This window comes from Parus major, chromosome 3 (genome assembly GCF_001522545.3).
Source record: "Parus major isolate Abel chromosome 3, Parus_major1.1, whole genome shotgun sequence".
NCBI classification, from domain to species: Eukaryota; Metazoa; Chordata; class Aves; order Passeriformes; family Paridae; genus Parus; species Parus major.
In genome coordinates, this window is record NC_031770.1 from 3,771,059 (window position 1) to 3,791,254 (window position 20,196).

The window sequence follows — 20,196 nt, forward strand, 5'->3', positions numbered from 1 at the left end:
AAGCATATTTTTCAACCAGATAAGTAACAATGTTCCTCAAAAGTTGAACCTTTTGGATCCAGTTTTGCCAAGATGAATGCTCTGCAGCTTGTCTGGCTTTCAGGATTCCACTTCAGTAAATGAAGGTAGACATGGGTACTACATTTTTGAGCAACTAAGTAATCTCTACAGGAGTTTCAATAGCTTAGTCTGCAGGACTTTGGAATGTTTTGTGTTCTCAGGGCAAGTGTTAGACAAGCCATGGAGCTTTAAAATAGGTATTTATTCAGCTTCAGTTCTGATACATGCTGAGCTCTTTAACAATGGCCAGTTTAACAATGGAAGTTGCCTGGCTGTAACAGAGAAGAAAATTCACTGTACCATATCCTCAAGTTAAATGCCCTGGATGCTTAAACAGATTGCTGCAATTAAAAATACTAGATTAAAAAAATGTCCAGTAGCTAGACGCTGTTTATTTAAAAACATTGAGCTGTACAAAAGGAAAACAAAGACAATTAAATTTTCTCAAGTATTGATGATGGAGTTGCCATACTGCATCCAGTGACCTTAGCTTCAGTATTTAAAAAAAACTGTCAACAGTCCCAGTCATAATACTAGACTGACATGTACAATAATTAGTAGCCAGCAATTAACAATCAGAGATATTTTTGTTTAATCTCTGGTAGTCTTAGCTATAAGAAGAAGCAGGCAGTGGTAAAAGAGTTTACTTCATCTCATTCCTGACCTCCAGTTAATTTGTGGAAGAGTTCTTCATCCAGGGTTTCATTATGGTCCTTGGAACGTGTTGACAAGAAGATGTAGCCCCCAATATATTCGTGGATGATTTTGCAGTCTGCACTCAGGCACGTGAAAGCGATGGACACATTCTGGTCAAACTCGATGGCAACCTAAGGAGAGCATGTGGCAAAATGAGACAGAGATAAGGTGGGAAGAAGGAGAAGTGTGAGAGCACAGCTGGATCACAAATACCATGACAAAGCACTACCTGCTCCTGCTAACCAAGAGTTCTGGGTCTGCTGGATGCTCAGGGTTTTGGCTGCTTGGTTATGGATTTGCTGCTGCATCAGGGCCCTCTTGTGGTGAGGTCTTTGTGCTCGTTCAAGCAAGCAACGAAATCTTTTAGCTTTTTTCCAATGGCATATAAAGTGAACACTGGGAAAAGCAGGAATGATACTCCCAACTCTTGGTCTAAGGAATAATGTTTAATCTGTCCATTGCTGGACTTAAATCAGCCTTTGGGGTCCCGGTTTTGGTTTCCAGCTACCATTAGTTCTAAAATGCAGCAAACTGTGGTCAGTTGATCACTGTGGATTTTGCCTTTTCTGAGAGGGATTTAATATAAACCCAGCAACCTGACCCAGAATTACAGGCTGTGGTGCAGGGAGTACTGCAGGAGAGCAGTAGGGAGTGTATCCGATCTCTCCTGGTTCCTGCAGATGGATGTGTAAAACTCCTAAAGCACCAACAGTTCCCAGGCTGCTCCAATTTATATCAGGTCACACTGGTTCCACCCCAGAAATCTATAATTTATAGAGCTGGATTCAAGCTTTGAAATCCCAAATCAGGCACCACACATTGACACAGAGTTGCAGGCTTTGCAATCTCAGTTTGGGATTTAAAAGACAAATTGTAATAGTCTGTAATAGAGACTGAGCCACCACAATGTAGAGGATGATGCATCAGAGTTAAAATGAGATTTTTAATGACAGAGCAGTAAACCAATATGTTGGAATTCACCTTGGAGTCTCTATTTCATCCCATTAAAATCACGGACAACTTGTAAAGAGTAAGCTTGGTAGGAACCTTTAAAACTGGCAATCTTTTAATTTCTGATTTTTGACTAGAGACTCCACTAAGAAAAACTGCAGACAGCTTGTTTAATCACATGTCACAACATGTTCAAAATCTCTTCACTGAGGTTTGAAAATATTTTCTGAAAGCATCCTTGAGTGTGTGAAATGCAAGGACTGAACACAGAGCTGTTCCAGGTTTACCTGGCGGATTTCCCAGTTCACATTCCACTGCTTCATGTTGGAGAACCTCCACGTTGTGATAGGATCTCCTGTGGCCATGTCTATCCGTATCAGCCTGTTATAGGACACCCCAAGCACATCATCCTTCTTGCTTCCCTTAAACCTGAAAAAAACCCAAAACCTTTCAGCAGATCTGCTTTGCAATGATTTCTGGCCAGAGAAACATTTCAGCTGCTCTCCTCTGGAAGTGCAAAAAATGTGGGAAAAGTCACAACGGCCTGGGATTGAGGAGAGCTCAGACCCATCTTTAGAACAGGATTTATTATAAAGCAAAAGTGTAGGCTGGTGAGCCATGGTGTAAGATGAAAAATAATCAGGAAGGTAGGTCTGGCTGAAATCTTTCCAAATAATTTTTTCCTGCTAAAAAAAATACTGTTCTTCCCAAACGCATGAACTTGATTGTATTTTTACTGGAAAAAATGCCAACAATAATTTTTATTGCTTCATTGCTTTAACGTTGAAACATGTTCCTCTAGTTATATTAACCTATATTAACCTAAATTATATAATCAAAACAACTGATATATACATGTTTCTGAGTATAAATCACATTACAAAGTTTCTGAGGCATTTTAACATTTCAACTTTTTTCTGATTAGAGAGGAATAAATAAATAAATAAAACATCAGAATCTTGGAGGGACAGAATTTTTTCAGTTGGGAAAGGCTAGGAATAGATTACTCTGGTAGAGAAACAACCTTCCTCTACCTTCATGCTGAAAGCTGGAAGAAATCTCATCTGCCGGTTTGAATATTTTCAGTATTTCTGATAGTTTATGAACCTTCTCTCTTTAGATGTAACTGGACCTTAAGGAAAAAATGTGACCTGGACACAATTTGTGCTTTGCATAATGATCCACTGAGATACTGCCCAGCAATTTGTAGCAATTCACCACTACAAAATGCAGTTTAGGTGTTGGGTTTATTTGTGTTTTTAACAGGATTAATGCTGACAGATGGGGCAAAAAATCTGTACCTGTGTTAGTAAATTCAACAGGATCAGGGAGCATTTTTGGGCATGGAATTCAGGGGGAATTCTGGCTCCAAACAAGCAGTGCTCTCTCAAGTGACTCCCAGATACAATTTGGAACCTGGAATATCCAAGGATCTCACAGTTCATGTAAGGCTACTGGATTTTGGGAAGTCAGAGTTTAATAGTGCTGATGTGGGCTGTTCTATGCCAGCTGGCCTCTGTGCCAGAGCGAGGTTCCCAGCTGGCTCAGTTTATACCACAGATGATTCCTAGCTAGCCCTGGAAGGGGTGCTAAGCACAAATTAAGGAAGGTGCCTCCAAGTATGGTTGTGTCAGTACTTTCCAGTTTTTTGGTGTTTTGTCAAGAGGAAAGGCTGCAGGTCAGATCACTGCTGTGTCCAAGGAAGCTGCTGTGAACACAATGGGACCCTTCTTGTGCTCACTGCTCTTCCGGATTAACCTTAAAAAGGGATGATTTGCTGTTTTCTTAATTAAATACAAAAGAAATCACCATTCTATCATACAGCAATGAACAAAGGTCAGGGTGAAGACATCCTGCAAGCCTGAGCACACCAATTAGACATGCACTTTATACATTTTGTAGCGTTTATGACAATAAGGGTTTAATGCTAGTGAGAGGTTTCTTCAGGCTAAACCCAAGAGGTCTGTACAGATATAATGCAGATTATGAGTCCAGGATTTGAGCTACTGGGTGCTACTCCTGTAGAAAAAAACAGCAGTATGGAAATCACTAAAATTAAAAAAAGTCTGGAGTGGGGGGGGAAATAGAAAATGTTCTTGGAAGAGGGTGTCAAAGAACTTCCTGCAAATCACTGAGCATGAACACGTTACAGCAGCTTGACATGACTGAGAGTGCAATTACCTTACAATGTAGTAGGATAAACCAAACTCAGGGAGAGACTGCCAGGCTTGGATAAAACGCAGCTTGGCCTCCACCAGGGACATCTGGGATACATTTTGGTGGGCTTCCAGAATACGGGCAGTCAGCTGGGAAACACAGGAAGAGAGAAAGTTTTCAGCTGACTGGAGAACAAAAATCCTGTTGCTTTCACTAAAACAGAAATCATGAGGTCTGATGCTGTGTTCAGACACTTTGTTGTCACTGTTTGTGCAGATACAGCACAGAGGGCACTTGGGGACACATCCCAAGTGCAAAGGGCAGAATGGACAGCAAGGTCTCAGGTCTGGGTTTGTGCAGCACTGCCCTGGCTCCATACACTGCTCTGGGGACCCTCCTCAGGATGGGCAGGCTGAGCTCTTGCACAGCAAAAGCAGGACAAGGAATTAGGTGGGAGGAAGGAAAGACTTGAAGGGCATGAGGACCTGAAGACCCTGTTGATTCAGATGCAAACAGTAGCTTGCAGTCATTAAAATACTTCCTTTGTTCCTCTGAAGAGAGTTTCAGGAACAATGTTACCAGGAGCAGAACATCATGGGTGACTTAAGCCAGGATGTGGATGCAGGAGATATAGTTGGAGAGGGTGCCAAAACACCTGTCCCTGTGTTCAGTTTGAAGAAAAGACCTCTTGTAAAGGAACAAATGATTATTGCAGGGTGTTGTACTGCATGGATTCCAAATGCTGCTTCCAGCTTCATCCCTAAGCAACCACCGGAATCACCCACACCCAGCCATCGAGCCATACTCAGGATACCTGCTTGGACTTGAATTTTTTGGTATAGCGTGGTGAGACAAAGCATTCAGGTTTCATATCTACATTCTCTGGCTCAGAGGCAGTCTGGGAACACATGGTCCAGTTCTTCATCTGGAGGAAGGAAAGGATCTTTTGGACCTCGGGCTGGTAGGAGCTGTCGGCCATGGTTCTGCCCTTGGAGGCTAAAACACAAGCAGCCATCCACCGAGCGTACTGATCCTCCTGAAACAAAGACAATTGTTTGGTACTGTTCTTCCTTCCTCATTGGACTACTTCCAATTACACCTAGGTTTTAAATTTTCTAAGAAATCCAGTACCTTGAAATAGATTCTCTTGGAAATTAATTTCATGACTGGTTTTCACCTATTGAACACCTCTTACAGGATTTGATACATTTCGATAAACTGAAAACTAATGTGAAATCCTTATCACGCTCTCCTCATCTGAATGGGGAGAGTTCTAATTAAGAAAAAGAAAACAAATTCCAAACCTCAATTCTCTGACAACATTGGAACAAAATACTGTAACTCCTTTTTATTTTTTAGATAGTTTGTTCTGGCTTTTTTCCTACCAGTTTTACTTGGCAACTGATGATAAACACAAGATTACTTACTGTCCTTATGTCACCAGAACAATTATGTATTTGTTAGGCCACCACATCATTCTTAAATTTTCTAAAGATTTAGATAATAAACTCTCTGCAGCATCCTCATTTTTCTATTCAAATTCTAGAACAAGACAATCTGCCATAAATCTTGAATCCAAATTTTCTCTTGTCTTTTTACTCACGTTATCACATCTTAAATATACTTCATTCATGCCATCCGCAACAGGAATTAGTAATTTGATTCCAAACTTCTTTGCTGCAACATTTACATCTGGTACAACTTCACATCCTGGATCACAGGGAATCAGAAGGAAATTCATTTATTTCATTATTATATCAGTAACTTTAATTACTGCTTTAACACTAAGGAACAGTACTTTGTGGTTGTTTTACTTTGAGACTAGGGGCCAACACTTTTGAAGCTCAGGTCCTAATGAAAGGGTTTTGTTCCAGTTCACTGCCTGGTCTGGCTTGCCAGGGTGATGAATGCTCTGAGCTCAGGGAGCCATGTGAGTCAAGGTGGAAGTGATGTGATGTGAGTGCTCCCAAAACCTCAGCCTGATCTTAGGAAGCGCTCAGCACGTAAAATGGAGAGGAGCTGGTGGGAGAAGCTACTTGGTGAGGTTCCAGCCACCCTGGCTGTTTGTCCCATGCATTCTCTGACCTACTGAGGATATGCAGACTGGGATGGAGAACCATTTGTTCACAGGGGTCAATCTTCTATTTCAAAGGTTTCTTCTAGGATGAGTCCTGGCCATCACTGATTCCCTGATGCTGAACAAAGGCTGTTCCTGCAGGAGCAGATGTAGATGGAGGCTATACAGGGTGCTGGTGTCTGTGTGCATACCTGGGGCTCCTCTTTGAGCAGCCAGTTGTAGCCATGGGAATCCCCATGCACAACACAAGCAAGGCCCAGAGAAGGTCCTGGAGCTGTCCCTGCACAGCAGAATACAGGGACAGCCTCTGGCATTCCTGCCCATGGCGTCATCTCTGATCCTCTGCTGCCAGTGTGGTTTGCCAAGGACATGGGGGAACACCCCCACTGAATGTAGAGTGAAAGTATTTGGAAATAAACCATCCCACAAGTCACATTCCCTACCTGACTCATCTTGAAGAATTCAGTAGTACAGGGGATTTTATAAATCAGGCTCTGATAATCTCAGCTTAGGTTAAACTATTGACTCCCTTCTGTTTAAGCCTCTTCTGCAGGTGCAGTCTGCCTCCTGAAGAGTCTCAGGACTTGAAAAAGCTCCCAGACTAAATGCTGCTGTGCTTGCCTTCCTGAGTCTAGTAGGGATTTCTTGTTTTATTCACAGATGCAACAGAAAAAACAAAGAAAGAGTTCTTACCTTTTAGGTTTAATTTCTCAATAGGTTCTCCCTGTGACGATTCCTTGTTTTTAAAATAAGATATTGAAGTGTCTCTGAAGACAAACCAATATGTCTTGATAGCTTTGAGTGCCAGCTTCTTGGGCCTACCATTAAAAAAGAAATCCCATTTGTTTATATCAACACATACAAATTGCTAAGTGCCTCACAAATATTACAGAGCCCCTGAAATTAAAGGCCATACCCATGGCTTTGATTGGATATGACACCCCTATGTCAGTGAGGAGGTGGGAAATGCCTGGATCCAATCCAGGTTATCCCAGGTATGGATGTGGTTTTTATTCCAAATTTTACCCAAATCCCATCTATGATTTTTCTCATTTATTTCTTCCATTACTAATCAAAGGCATGCCCTTCCAACAGACTAATTTTTCCCATGAACTCAGTAACAGAAATGTAAGCCCTGATTTACTAACATGAATTGGCATCAGTTTTTCATAGCTCCTTATCTTGAATATCTGCACTCATAAAACCAACTCATATTCATTGTAAGGAAGCCGAGACCAGCTTTTTTTGGCTTAATCTGAATATTATCTAACACAATAAAATTCTATTCCTTCACTAAATTTATAGAAGCTTTGTAGCCCTCCAGGAGAGAAAACCAGAGGTATTAGCACTGTTTGAGTAGAGAAATACTTCACAGCTAGTGACAAAGGTCATTAATGAAGTGAAAAAGAAGAAAAAAGAAAAAGAAATTCCAGTATTTCCCTTTAAATCTAAGAAGATGAATAGATTATAGAAGAATATAGAACTATCTGGAAAACAGTGATGTACTATATGTCCTCTTATTATATGTACCTCCAGACCCTTCCTAAAAATCTGAGTTTAGAATCCTTTCTAGAAAATGGCACTTTTTATGTTTAAATTAAAAAAACCTCAGATTTTCAAAACTACCAAATAAATTTGGCTTTTAGTTTTCCAATGTAGCTACATTCTTCAAAAATAAGGGACTATAATTTTTTTAAACAGATAAAATTATTTTTCTATCCCTGAAAAAGTTGCTGAAAACTTTTTAGAAAGCTTTTTCTTGTTTTTGAAAAAAAGGTTGCAATTCTCCACAATACTGTCCCTATGTGAAAGCAGCATTTAGTGTGGTGCACACTGTGAATAAATAGGAATAAAGCTCACCATAGGAACAGTAAACAATAGGATACACACAGCTTTGCATTCAGGTTTATAATTAATCAAATAATTATAGCCACAAAGTATTGTTGTTTAAAGAATAAAGTTTTACACCCTACATGGATTCTACAATACTTTGGGTTTGGTAAGTGATTTATCATTTATATAGGAACTTTTTCATGATGAAAAATAACTGCTGAATGCTTATGAAAGCAAACTGCTCTACTGCTGGGGAAAATCAAATAACCCATTGTTAAAAGCCTTAATTCCCTTTCATCTTAAGCCATATTCATAGTCAAAATTCCAAATTGGAAATTAATAATTAACAATTGTCAGCAGTTAACAACAGTTAACATTTTTCAGGTGCAGTTTTAAGTTCCCAGATTAAAAATACCATCTGTCAACTGATGAATCTGATAAATATTTGTACAATGGAACACTTTATCTTTCTAAAACACAAAGACTGTTTTGTGATAAAGGCATTACAGACTTGAGGTCTCCATAGTCATTTAAATCACCCATAAAACAAGGTAGTATATAATGGGATCACAGAAACTCATTTTGATATTAGAAAAAACAGACTCTGTGTTTGGTAAGAAAGGGGTAATTTGGATGTTTCTTTTGTTTAAAAAATACATTCCCTGGGGTTACTTTCAGAAATTATTTTCAGGGAGAACTGCAAGTTTCTTCTGTTCTTTTTTTTTTTTTACTGGCAAAAAAAAAAGGAAATGCGATTGAAAGTAAAACTTAGGCTCTTTTGTTTAGAGATGATGACTGATGTGCACTAGGAAATACAGACAGCAGGGTATTTTAATAAGTACAAATATTGCTACCCAGCATCCCAGGAGTGGGAAAGATTTGCCAAGGAACATTGTCAGAAGCAGGAAAAGAAAGACTGGAAGAAAATATTAGGCTGGTTAGACCTATCTGGGGTATTTGTCAATTTATAACTGTCAGATTATTATATTATTACATTGGAATGAAAAACTCTAGGGATCTCTTGTAAGGTAATGCCTTTGGTTTTGTATGTTTTATTATTAATTTTAACAACTCACCTAACTAGCTTGAGACTATCAGCAAGTTTTGGGATGTCTGTGATGTCCTCCTATCAGGAATAATTAGGAATAATTTTAGTACAATGCACTCTGTAATCAACCGTTAAAAAAATCAAGAATCAGGAAGGCTCAAGAGAGTCAACAGACTTGGCACAGTAAAAGGAATTCTGGGATCTCAAAGGACATACCAAAATGTTACTTTTATTTCCACCTTCCAGTGTCACTTCCAGATTGGAAAGGGCAGCTTCTACTTCATCTACTTCTGGTTCACAGGTGGAATCTTGTGTCTCTGATGATAATGATAACTTGCTTACATGGTACTAAAATAAAACATCAGTATCCAATAGTCAGCACATCAATTATCAACATACAATCACAGGGTTTGAAAACAGATCATTTGGCCTCCAGGGTCTTGGGTAACTGTGTGCAGTTCTGCAGGAATCAGGGGGTGTTCCCAGGGAAACAGCCATGCCCACTGGGATTCTTGTGCAATGGCTGATAATGGTTTCCTATTCTAATTATCAGTGTTTGTATTCCTTTGTTGAATAATTGCCCCTGTTCTGGGAGGCTGTCTCACTGCTACATTTGGATCCCTAGTCCTGCCATCCATAGAAGGTGGAAACTTGGAAGCAAGGTTCTCTGGAGTTTTGCAGTGACAGACTGTGAATTCTTGGCAGCTCCATTTATATTTAGAAGGAAGGAATCTATTATTAATGAAGGTTTGTGCTTCATTGCCTATGGTCAGAGACTAAGCCATGCTCAGTCATGTTAAATTTCCAAGTACTCCATGGTGTCCCTCTCTTCACAATGTGCTGTGGCTTTTTTCCTGTCTGTTGGGAAATGTCCACATGGTGTACACACGGTACATTGTAGGAATTTTCAGGAAGAAGAGGTGAAGGGATGGTAGCTGGTATAGGAAGCAACACCTCATATTAATACTGATATCAAAGTTACATTCTGGTTGCAGGTAATGTTAGTAAAATGTTTCCATAATTGTGTAAATAATGGTGTTAGTGCTGCTACTGAGTTTAATTTCTTTAGCTGATGGATGCTGCTGCTTATTTCTCACCCCAAGAGCAGACCCCCAATCCAAGCAGAGCTTCTGGCCCGGGCTCTGTCCTAGTCTTGTCCTAACCTGAGCCTGCCTCCTGAGGGAACAGGTTTTGCAATGTGGCTCAAGTACGTGCCTGTAGCGCAGCGAAGATGAGCATTTCTTCCTCCGTGCAATCGATTTCCTCCAGCAGGATGGCCCAGCGGGCTTGCTCGTATATTTGGTTGATGCGCACTGCGTCGTACTGCAGGAAAGGGCAAACACTGCTCACTCATCAGTGATCCCCAGGGCACAAACTCACAATCAGCTGCACTGATCTAACGCTGGGCTGAACTGCTGTGGTTGTTTCCTTCCTCCTCCCACCTCCTTGCCTGGTACCAGCTCATGTGATTGTGTGCACGGTCCCAGGGCTTGCTGAGCCAACAGAAAAACAACCAGGAGCCCCTGGCTGAGGCAGAAGGTGAGGCTCAACATCCCCTTCTGGGGCAGGAAGCCTTGGACTGGTGCAACCAAGATGTGAAACCACACGTGACACGGCTGACTCGAATGTGACCTGCAGAACTCTCTTGTTCCTCACTTCCTTTCTTCCTCTCTTGGCTTTTTCAGTTCTGGTTCTGTCTTTGCACTGGCTTAAGATTTGCCAGATCTGCTTTAATTCACTATCTGGTTTTTGGATAGTGATTATTCCTTATTATGTACTTGGTTAATAAGCTGAAGTGACTCACAGAAATGTTCAAGCCCCAGAGCTGGTGAAATGTAGGTGATGGGAGGGTAAACCTTGGAGTGTGACCTCTCCCAGCAGAGGTGAGATGTAAGGTAGCCTGAAGCTCTTTTGGGTTATTTCATCCTATGGCTCCAGGGCTGGCTGGGGCAAAGAAGGGAAATGTTTGGGATTCTGAAGTTGAGACATGTACTTGGACTTTAGTGGGGGTGTTATTTCACCCAAAAACATGCCAGATAAACGGAAAGATGCCCTGATTTCTTGTGAGGGCTTCATCCCAAAGAAACTGTGAAATTCAAGGAGGGGAACGCAATATGAATGTCATTGTTAAGGCCAATTCCAAAATCAGGACTCCTTACATCACTGAGGATACTGCTAGTCGAGTTTTCCCCTTAATTTTTCCTGTTAAAAGAGACTCAGAAAGTAAATCAGCACCTCTGGAAATAGGGATACTGCTTCTGGTGCTCTTCAGATCCCATCTTTACATTTAAGATCTCATTTCACATGAGAAACAGTGATTCAGTGTCCAGAGGGTAAAAGTGCAGCCGTAGCTGAGGGGAAGAAGCTGAATTTGATCACTCTGAAGGACTTGTTACAAATTCCAGCTAAAATTCTACATAGAGCTATATATATTCTATATTACTGTATAACTCCTTGACATGAAAGCTGGCAAACAATGAATAGCAATAAAAACAAGGCTCTTACTTTTGGATTCAAATCAAAGAAAGTGTAATATTTAAACCGTAGAAGAAGTTGATCTTCCTCCAGAATGCCTTGTTCCATAAGTGATCGAGATGAATCCAGCCAGCTGTGGAAGAAAACAACCCACAGATTCATCTGCACAGGAAAAACCATCACACCTGCAGAGCTCCAGTGCAATAGTGAAACAAAAGGGGGAACAAACATCTCTAATTCCTCTAAATCTAGAGAACATTCATGTAACTCCAAAAGGTGGAGCATTCATATAGACTTCCAACTTCCATTTTCTATTATGTACAATAAGCAGTGTTTACTTGTGCACAGCTCAGTCACCTATTTTTAATGCAAAATGATTTAACTTTATCCACATGTCTCTTTCCACTGTCTACTTAGAGCCTTTGGACTTTGCCATCCAAACTGTCCTTTAGCTGTGCCCACCGTGCTCAACTGAATTTGCCTTCATCTAACAACAGACTTTAGCCCAGAGCCTGCACAATGACATCATTCCTCATTTTAAACCCAAAGGATGTCAGGAGAGGCACCTTACCCTGCATTGAGTTTGGCTTTGTCAGCCAAAGTCCGTGGCTGGTACATCTCTGCCAGCATCTCTGGAGAACAGGTGGGATGACTGAGGGCCAGGATGCTGCAGCTCTGCTCAGTCAAGGAGCCATCACTGAACCAAGTAATTGTGGAAGAAGCTGGTGACCCACTGACAGGATCATAAATGGGTGTCATGGTTTTACTGTATAAACCTGGATTGGCTGTAAGTTAAAGAGTATAACGTTATTTCCATGAAAAATGCTCCTGTCCACTAGTTTCCATCATAAAAACTAAACTCTTTTCTTTCAAGACAGTCTCCTATCTCTCCTGTTTTCAGCTGGCCTTGTCCTTTCACAGGTGAGGTGACCTCAAGGACAGAAATGCTTTTTCTTGCTCTGTGAGATCTCAGTTGTGTTGGACATGGGAAACACATGGTTTCAAGCCTTTATTCCTCATTTTCCTTGCAGGCTGCCAAATTTCATGAATATTTTTCAAAGGGCAGAAGCACACCCTGTGTGCAGGGCCACAACCTGTTTTCTAGTGTGGAAATGTAAGGAAAAGATTTCTAGAGACAACAGGGAAATACTGACATATTGGAGATTTCTGAAGCCACTGATTTCAGGCCCACTGTGTCTCCAAGACCATCCTACGTGAAACTGGCCTCCTTTGCATAACAAAGAATTTCTTCCTCTTTCTGACTTCCAGTCAGAACAGTAAAATCCTATTGATTTTTCATTACCTGGTAATCCAGAACTCACTGGAGAGTTGCACAGGTTTAAGATATCTTCTGTAGCTGGTTCTTTGCTGTTCTTGTCTTTTTTCTTTTTCTTCTTGAGTGTGCCTTCTGACTGCTTCAGCAAAGAGAGTTCTTCTGACCGCCTGATATCTACAAAGGCAGTTTGGGAAGTGAAGCAAGATGATGACATCCAAAACAGCACCCATGGTTGGTAACAGCATTTCAGGAAGCTTCATGTTGCAATCTGGACTTTATTTTTAGCAGGTTGAAAGTAGTAGCTGTGGAAAATCCACTAATTTTATAACAAGGCCAAAGACTTTGGGCCATAAGAGTGAGTTTGGACAGGATTTAAATCTTCTTTTGTAGGAAGTGTAACTGCATTTTAGAATGCCAGGAAAAAGCTCTTCCTCCCTAACAGCTCTGCAGTCACCTATAAGCATAATAACCTCTGTGAAATATCTAAATTATGAATAAGCAGGAACCACTGCAATTGAGGTTCATGCCTTTTATTATTCAACTTATTTCTCATACAAGATACTGTCTTGGTTTTCACCGTTCTCTAATGCACTACTAATTCAGCCAGTCACAAACCTGGCACTTCATTTCTGAAAAACACTTTTACCCTGGGGGAAGTGAAGACATTTTTGACAGTATTCACTCATTCAAAGTTACAGTGTTTCTGTACTGACTCAGTCTGGAGGGAAAATATAGGAATATTTAATTTGGCCAAGTGCCAGTTGGACAATTATGGCATCATTATATCAGAGCTGTTAGGTGTAATAAAGACACTACACCTTTCACAATCCACTTCTAGGAGATGAAATTGAAAGTGGATCAATATGAGGCAGTAAATTCCTTCTGAAGATGAGCATGTTAATGGATTAAGCTTTGAAAATCTAAATTAAGATGAGGAATTTAATCCCTATTTTACCCTAAACCAAAGGGATTTTGAAGACTGCTTGTAGATTCAACAGATTCCTATTGATGACAGGCACACATCTGGCATGTTCCAAACTCTGAACTTGGAAATACTCAATTACTGGAAAGAGTCGAGACTGGGGGACTCAGTGCTGTGAGACATTCATGGGCTGGGGTGGGGTTGTTAGCTATACCCTGACCTGAACAGATCTGGGCATACAGAAGTTTTGAACATTTAAAACATGCTACATCTGAAGTGAACACATATAACAGGCAGAGTTGGATATCATGAATGTTAGTGAAAGTAGGTGATAAATCAGTTGACACCAGTAAAATTGCCTGAGGTGATGGCTGGTGCAGGACATTGATTGGTGTAGGACATATTAATTATATTAATTATATATTAATTATATAAAATTGGTAAAATTGCCTGTGGTGATGATGGCATGTTGTAGGACAATCTCAAACTCTTAGTCAAAATGCTACAGAATAATCAGGAACAAGTCCTGCTTCAAGAGGACAAGGATTCCTAGAAAGTTCTGACTATTCAGTTATTAGCCAGCTTTGATATCCAGTACTCCTGCAGCTCATGGGACACATTCCATCAGAGACTAAGAACCACTGACATGCACTGCATACTGAAACCCTCACAAATCTGTCTCAAATTTCTCTATGAGCTAAACAGTTTTTAGAGGAAGGACTTTACATCAAAACAAAGTCACCCAATAAAATGCTCCAGCTTAGTTGCCAGAGGAGATTTGTTGTTACTTACTGAGCATTTTGCAGATGTCACTGACAGCTCTGAACACCATGGAAGAGAAGCTGACTTTCAGTCTCACAGTCTTCATGTTTGGCAAGCGAAGCCGCAGCATTTTGTGCTGAGTAGTAAAGATCAGCTTTGCATCTGCTTGCACCCCACATTTATCCAGTGTCCAGTGGGTTTTCAGAAGCCAACATTTTTTTTGCTCCCACCAAAAAGCATAGTCTGACCAATCTTGTGCTATTTCTAGGAAAATACAGAATGGTTACTAACAAACTACAGAGCAAATATACAAAACACTTGGTTCAGAAACAGGTCTCTGCAAACAGGAATATTTCTTTAGACTAAAGCAGCAACTACAGGTCCCAATCTAGACTCTGCTGAATTCTTGTGGCAGTCACTGAGAATCAACTTTGTTTTCCCTGAAGATCTAACCTAGGTGCTGACTGTGGCACTGCCTCGGTCCTGTGGATATCCACAGGGAAAGAACATCTCCTGAATCTGGTGCTAAATATGGTACAATGCACAATGGATTGTGCTGGGATAAGGACTAACAAAGGGGTCCAGTTCAGAAGTTGTCAGTGCAGAAAGCTGAAAATCCTCCTACAAAATGTCCTGTACACCCAGATGGGCACAAGCTCTTCCACAGCCTCCTGGCAGCAGCACTGAGCAGCTCATCTCCAGAGTGTTAAGAACCAGCTCTGAGTCCATGGAAGTCTTGGTTACACACAGCTAAGTAGCAGCACATGCACAGGGAAAGAGATAAAGTATAGCTGTTCTCAGTTCCATGGGAATTCCAAGATTAGATGACTTTCCAGGTATGAAAAAATATCAAAAATATCAATATCAAAAAGCCTCTGTGTGATCTTGGTCAAACTGTTTCAGTCTTTCCATCAATCCTTGTTCCTCATCAGCTCCATGAGGCAGGGGCTATTCCTCAGCATGTCCATAACACAGCAGAGCCCTGTCCTATTTTGGACTCCCCTGGTAAGAGCTGTGTCTCAAGAGAGCTGCTGACACAAGTCAGTTACAGATTTGCTTTAAATATTAATATAATTTTTTTTCACACCAGTAAGTATTTAAAAAAAAATACTGTGAAAAATGATTCTTCTGACTCAGTGGAAACTCTGGCTACCATCAGCTTCCGGCTGAACTGTGTGTCTGAGTGTGCACAGAGGGTGACAGAAGTGACCTCAGATTCTCTTCCTGTGCTCCCTTGCTGTGCTTGTACACAGGGGATTTTACTTTTCATTTCCTAACTTTGACTTGGCCAGTCTTGGCTTTTCCCAGCTCTTCCCTACTGTATCTATGGTTAACATAGCCCAGACTTAGGCTGGAATGCCACAATAGCACAGGAAACAGGAATTTCTGCAGTGCCTTTTAACAGCTCATCCTCTCTGACTGCCATGGACAAACACAGTACCACCCACCTCTCCTGCCCCCCAAAGCACACACCTGTAACATCTTTCTTGAGAGGGACTTGAATCATTAGCCTGGTTTAATTATTTTTGTCTAACTGAAAGGCAAACCCAAAGTTTTGTTGGCACTATGGTAACACAAGGGGTGGAACACAGGGAGGGGTTCTGACCACAAAAACCCTGAGTCTGAGAACCTCCACGCTCTGTGCCGTGACACAGAAGTGAGGCAGTACCATTTCAAAACACACAGAAGCCTCTCTTCATAGAGGGAGAGCTGCACATATGGCTCAGTAACACTGTATAAATGAAACAGGTCTTTACTCACTGATTTGTTCTACTAATTTCAGCATCAGTCCTCCAACGTGAAGGTCCCCTGTGACCTGTAGTAAAAACTCCTTTTCTACATCTTCATGTTGATGATCAACTGTCAGCAAGAGGTCCCAGGTGTGTGACCCATATTCAGTTGAGGAAACCATCTCGGGAAAGGTTTGTGTAAGCTCTGCAAAAGCAAACCAGCCAAACAAACAGGATGTTTTTCCTCCACTCTCTGAAACAAATGCATTTCTCCATAGTCTCAACATCATTCCATGCTGCCAGGACTTTGCAGCGGCCTTGGATGGAACTTCAGAAGTGTTATCTTCTTACCTCTGAACTAGACTCTGCTCTTGTGATTGCTCTTGCAAGATAGGAATGTGGGATTTTTTGGTTTTATTCTGATTTTGCCACACCCCCAACCCAGACACCTCGATTTGGGTAGAGACAGCTCAGTTTTAGCTGGGTTTGCCCACCATCCAGTGCTAATCTGCCAGCCTGAACACTGTAAAGCCTGCAGTTGTGGGTGGGATCTCTCCAGTGAACCATGGCATTTTGCTGACTTGTACATTTAGGGCTGTAATTTTCACTGCAAATCAAAGTTTACACTTGCAGTTCTGCCAGCTTGCTCCCATGGGACCAAATCCAGAGAGTAGTTTTACCTATTTGGGTACATACAAGGGGAGACAGCTTTAGTGGCTCTCTGCCAGCATTATCCAGGCACAGATCTGCAGTTCCTGCTGACTTGCACAGGGATGTAGGCACGTGTCCTTCTCAGCAGGGTGAATCGTCTGAGATCCCACCAGGCTCCTGCCAGGACAGGTGAACAGTAGTCATGCCAAGACAAACTAGAGAAGATGCTCCAAGTAGAAGCTTTGGTTATCATCAGCTGCATTCTGCTGAAGAAAGAGCTTGTAGGTGGAAAATAACTGATGCTGCAGGCAGGATTTGTGATATTTAACCAGTGAGAGAAGGCACATGAGCTCTCAGTCCTGAAACAAACCTTTGTAGCTAAGGCATAGGCACTAAAATGGATGAAATCCATTTATTGCAAACTTTCAGCAACACACAAGAACCCAGGTCACAGAGTCTTGCTGAAGGGGGCCTACACAAGACTCCTTTTAACCTAGAAAATAACTAAGCCAGCAGGGATATAACAATGTTACAGGCTGTTGTAGATCTTCTTAAAAACAAGTATTTTGTAATTTAAAACCTGATGTCGATGTCATTGATAGAAACTTTGTTATCAAAGGGATAATAGAGATAGGGTGGAAATGACTAAGTTGACTAATATGGAAAGTGATTCCAAACATAAAGGCAATTAAAGTGTATATGTTAAAGATTAGATGGATTTCCCCTTAAACAAATAACATTATAAACGAATAATCTAACCAGTTCAAAGCCATCCTTTTGGAGGGAAATCACTTTCCCAGTGAGTTTCACTGGGATGGGACTGGGAGTCTGTCCTGAAGTTCCAAAATGATAGACACACATAGAGAGCCCTGAGTCAGGAAACTGCAGCTTCATAACTGTGTGACTCCGAGAGGCCAATTCACACTGTGCAACAAGCACCGCTGTTAATTGGGTTCTTACATGTGCCAGCCTACACCTATACACCAGTTACTAAACCAACAAGGCTTGACACTTATCCAAGAAGTTTGCTTGGCTTGCCTTGGTAAATAAAGGCATTGTATTGGACACTGGGAACACTGGCTCTCCTGCCTCTGGGATAAAGGATTTTGAACTTGTGCTGCTGTGTGCCACGTGGATTTATGAGCTTAGGTATGCCCTAGACCAGGGGGTACCCGTGGAGGGGAAGGGCTGTGGCTCTCCTAAAGCATCCAAGACCCAGCTCCCAAGAGGGTCTCCCAGGCAGGTGAGGCTTTCAGCACAAGTGCAGTGCAAGGTGCACATGACAGCTGTCATTGCAATGTATTCACAGCAAAACAAAAATCCTGATTTTAGAAAAGTCAAAATGCCCCTAGTCATGCTCCTAGGCATCAATAAACAACTGCAAAAGTAATCCCACAGGATGAGAACTATGGGATTTTATTTCAGTAGCACAGGGGTGCAGGCTGGCAGATGAACTCTGCTTTTGCCCACTCTTGTTCCACTGTAAATCATTATTGTTACAGCAAAGCAGTAGTCTCATCTGCCCTCTTGGGCCAGTGAAAACATTTAGGAACTGACCTGGATTTTTTGGGCGTCTTTTTAAATTTGGTTTCGCTCCCCAGTCTAATTCTACACACAAATGCCTGTGCTGACATGGATGAAAACGAGCAGCCCAAGGGGTGGGTGAAACCCTTGCTTTCACCGGCTTGGAGAACCATGACCTCAGAGCACTAATCCTGGCACTCCATCATTCCCTAAAGCCGCGCACTTCCCCACTTCCTCTCCCAACCAGCAGGTTTCGGTTTGAAGATAAGGCAACACAAACACTTGTAAATCTACTGGAGTACGCAGCACAAACAAAGCCTGGTCTCTAAAATGGGGCAAGCAAAGCAACGAGGACAACGAACCCCTCAGTATTAAACCCCAAAAGAACCCAAACTTCAGGGCTCCACATCTTACAGCCTTCAGGTCAAGCCTGGATCTGCTCGGGAACGCGCCCCAGCTCCTGGGCTCCACGTGGGAGCTGCAAGGCCTGGCACGGGTGGATCAAACAGGCCAGAAACGTGTCCTCGGGCTACTGCTGTCTCCATTCGGGATTTCTGCAGCGCATTTTGGCCAGCGCGGCTATCGAAAAGCACCAATGGCTCTACGGATCGAGCTCTCCGCAGATTTTAGCCCTTTACAGCCCCAAACTTCAAACGCTGAGGGGGAACGGAGAAAGATGTGAATCGTGCTGGAGCAACGTGCTAACGACGCGGGGTTAAGGTCGAGAGGGGTGAGGCGATGTTACCCGAAGTGTCTGTGGGGCTGGCGGTGCCTGGCACAGCTCGGAGGGTGCCCGGGGGTCCGGCCTGCAGCGCCCACGCCAGCGCCCCTTGCACTTTGAGGAAGTGCCGGGCGGCCGCGGCCCCGCGGAGGCGGCGCCCGCGGGGGCCCGGAGAGCGCCGAAGCGCAGCGAAAAGGGCTGGGAAAGAAGCGAGCCCGGCTCTCGGGCACTGCCGCAGGTGCCGCGGGCAGCGCAGAGCCGCCCGCGGGTGCCCCGTGCCGGGGGCGCTCCGACATCGCCCCGCGCTCCCGACGGGCGCCCCGCGCTCCTCACCTGCCGTCCCCGCCGGCAGCGCTCCCCTCTCCTCCCGCGCCCTTCGCCGCCACCTGGCCTCTGAGAGACGGCGAGGGGAGGAGCGGCACCCCCGGGGGAGGCGGCCCTTCCTCCCTTCCCCTTCCCTCCGCCCGCGGTGGGAGAAGGCGGCGAGGAGCGCTGTCCGCCCGCCGGGTGATCGGGGTCACCCAGAGCCACCACCTCACCGATGACCCCAGGCCATCGAGCAGCTTCAGGTGTTGCTTTAGAAGTTCGAGGTTACCCGGAGAAAATCAGTTCCGGGGGTGCAGTGGCAAAGAAAAGAAGGGTGTGTTTGTGAGGTGGGGTGTGTTAGAAGAGGCACAGCATAAAAGTGGATTGAACCGACGGGAAAGGAGCAAAAGCTTCTCTGTGAGCCAGATTTCTCCAGAAAGTCTTTCTTGCCTTGAGCTTTTGAGTTACACGGTGGTACAAGGATGAGGTAAAGCATGGTAGAAAAAACAAACCAATGACAGAAAAGAGAAACAGGGAGAATAAAGGAAGAAAATCTTTCAGATTAAACTCATATCCTGGAAAAAGACTGCAGAGATATAAAGTATGAATCTTTAAGGCACCATGGGCAACAGTTACTCTTGTGAGAACAACGCAGCTGTGAAGCTGTCAAACCACAGATAGTATCACAGGATATTTGCTCCCCTAGGCTCGCTCCCTGAGCTGCTCTGATCATTCTCATCTCTTTAGATTGTCTTTGCATGCACTTGTCATATCAGGCATCCTTGGAGACAGGAACTTGAGAACTCATGAAGACTTTCAGGGCTTTCTGTCACCTGAGGGCACACAGAGGCCTTTAATCTCTTCAGCTGGACTCAGCTGGGACCAGTTTCAGGCATTCTAGTTAAGCTCAGGCTCAGTGGGTATTTTGTCCTTGCCTGAGGCCATGTGGAGTAACTCTACTTGTGCTGCTCCTTGGCACTGTCTTGGCTCAGTGGCTTTTTAGACTT

The 20,196-nt window shown here is 42.9% G+C and overlaps 1 protein-coding gene across 4 annotated transcripts; it reads right to left on the reverse strand.

Moving 5' to 3' along the window:
* Positions 1–241: 241 nt before the first annotated feature.
* Positions 242–19,317, reverse strand: FERMT1 (fermitin family member 1). 4 transcript variants are annotated; one of them, XM_015621302.3, is made up of 16 exons: positions 19,217–19,309; positions 16,684–16,815; positions 16,019–16,192; positions 14,288–14,521; positions 12,601–12,747; positions 11,869–12,082; positions 11,328–11,430; positions 10,038–10,145; positions 9,039–9,170; positions 8,851–8,900; positions 6,635–6,759; positions 5,468–5,574; positions 4,679–4,900; positions 3,889–4,013; positions 1,995–2,136; positions 242–887 (listed from the first exon to the last, which is right to left on the reverse strand). In XM_015621302.3, the coding sequence occupies exons 3-16, from the start codon at positions 16,167–16,169 to the stop codon at positions 714–716; spliced, it is 2,034 nt and encodes a 677-aa protein (XP_015476788.1). In that variant the 5' UTR covers positions 16,170–16,192; positions 16,684–16,815; positions 19,217–19,309; the 3' UTR covers positions 242–713. The 4 variants fall into 4 exon arrangements, with proteins under 4 accessions (XP_015476788.1, XP_015476789.1, XP_015476790.1 ...); XM_015621303.3 differs by having other exon boundaries at positions 16,668–16,815; XM_015621304.3 differs by lacking the exon at positions 16,684–16,815 and having other exon boundaries at positions 19,217–19,317.
* Positions 19,318–20,196: the final 879 nt, after the last annotated feature.

What these genes read in the sequence shown, in the direction of transcription:
- FERMT1 (XM_015621304.3), bottom strand. Translation starts at nt 16,169, where the DNA reads ATGGTTTCCTCAACTGAATATGGGTCACACACCTGGGACCTCTTGCTG. An exon ending in TATATTTAAGATGTGATAAC is followed by an intron (nt 4,901 to 5,467) that starts GTGAGTAAAAAG and finishes TCTTTGTTTCAG; the next exon opens with GAGGATCAGTACGCTCGGTG. An exon ending in TGAACTGGGAAATCCGCCAG is followed by an intron (nt 888 to 1,994) that starts GTAAACCTGGAA and finishes TGCTCTCCTTAG; the next exon opens with GTTGCCATCGAGTTTGACCA.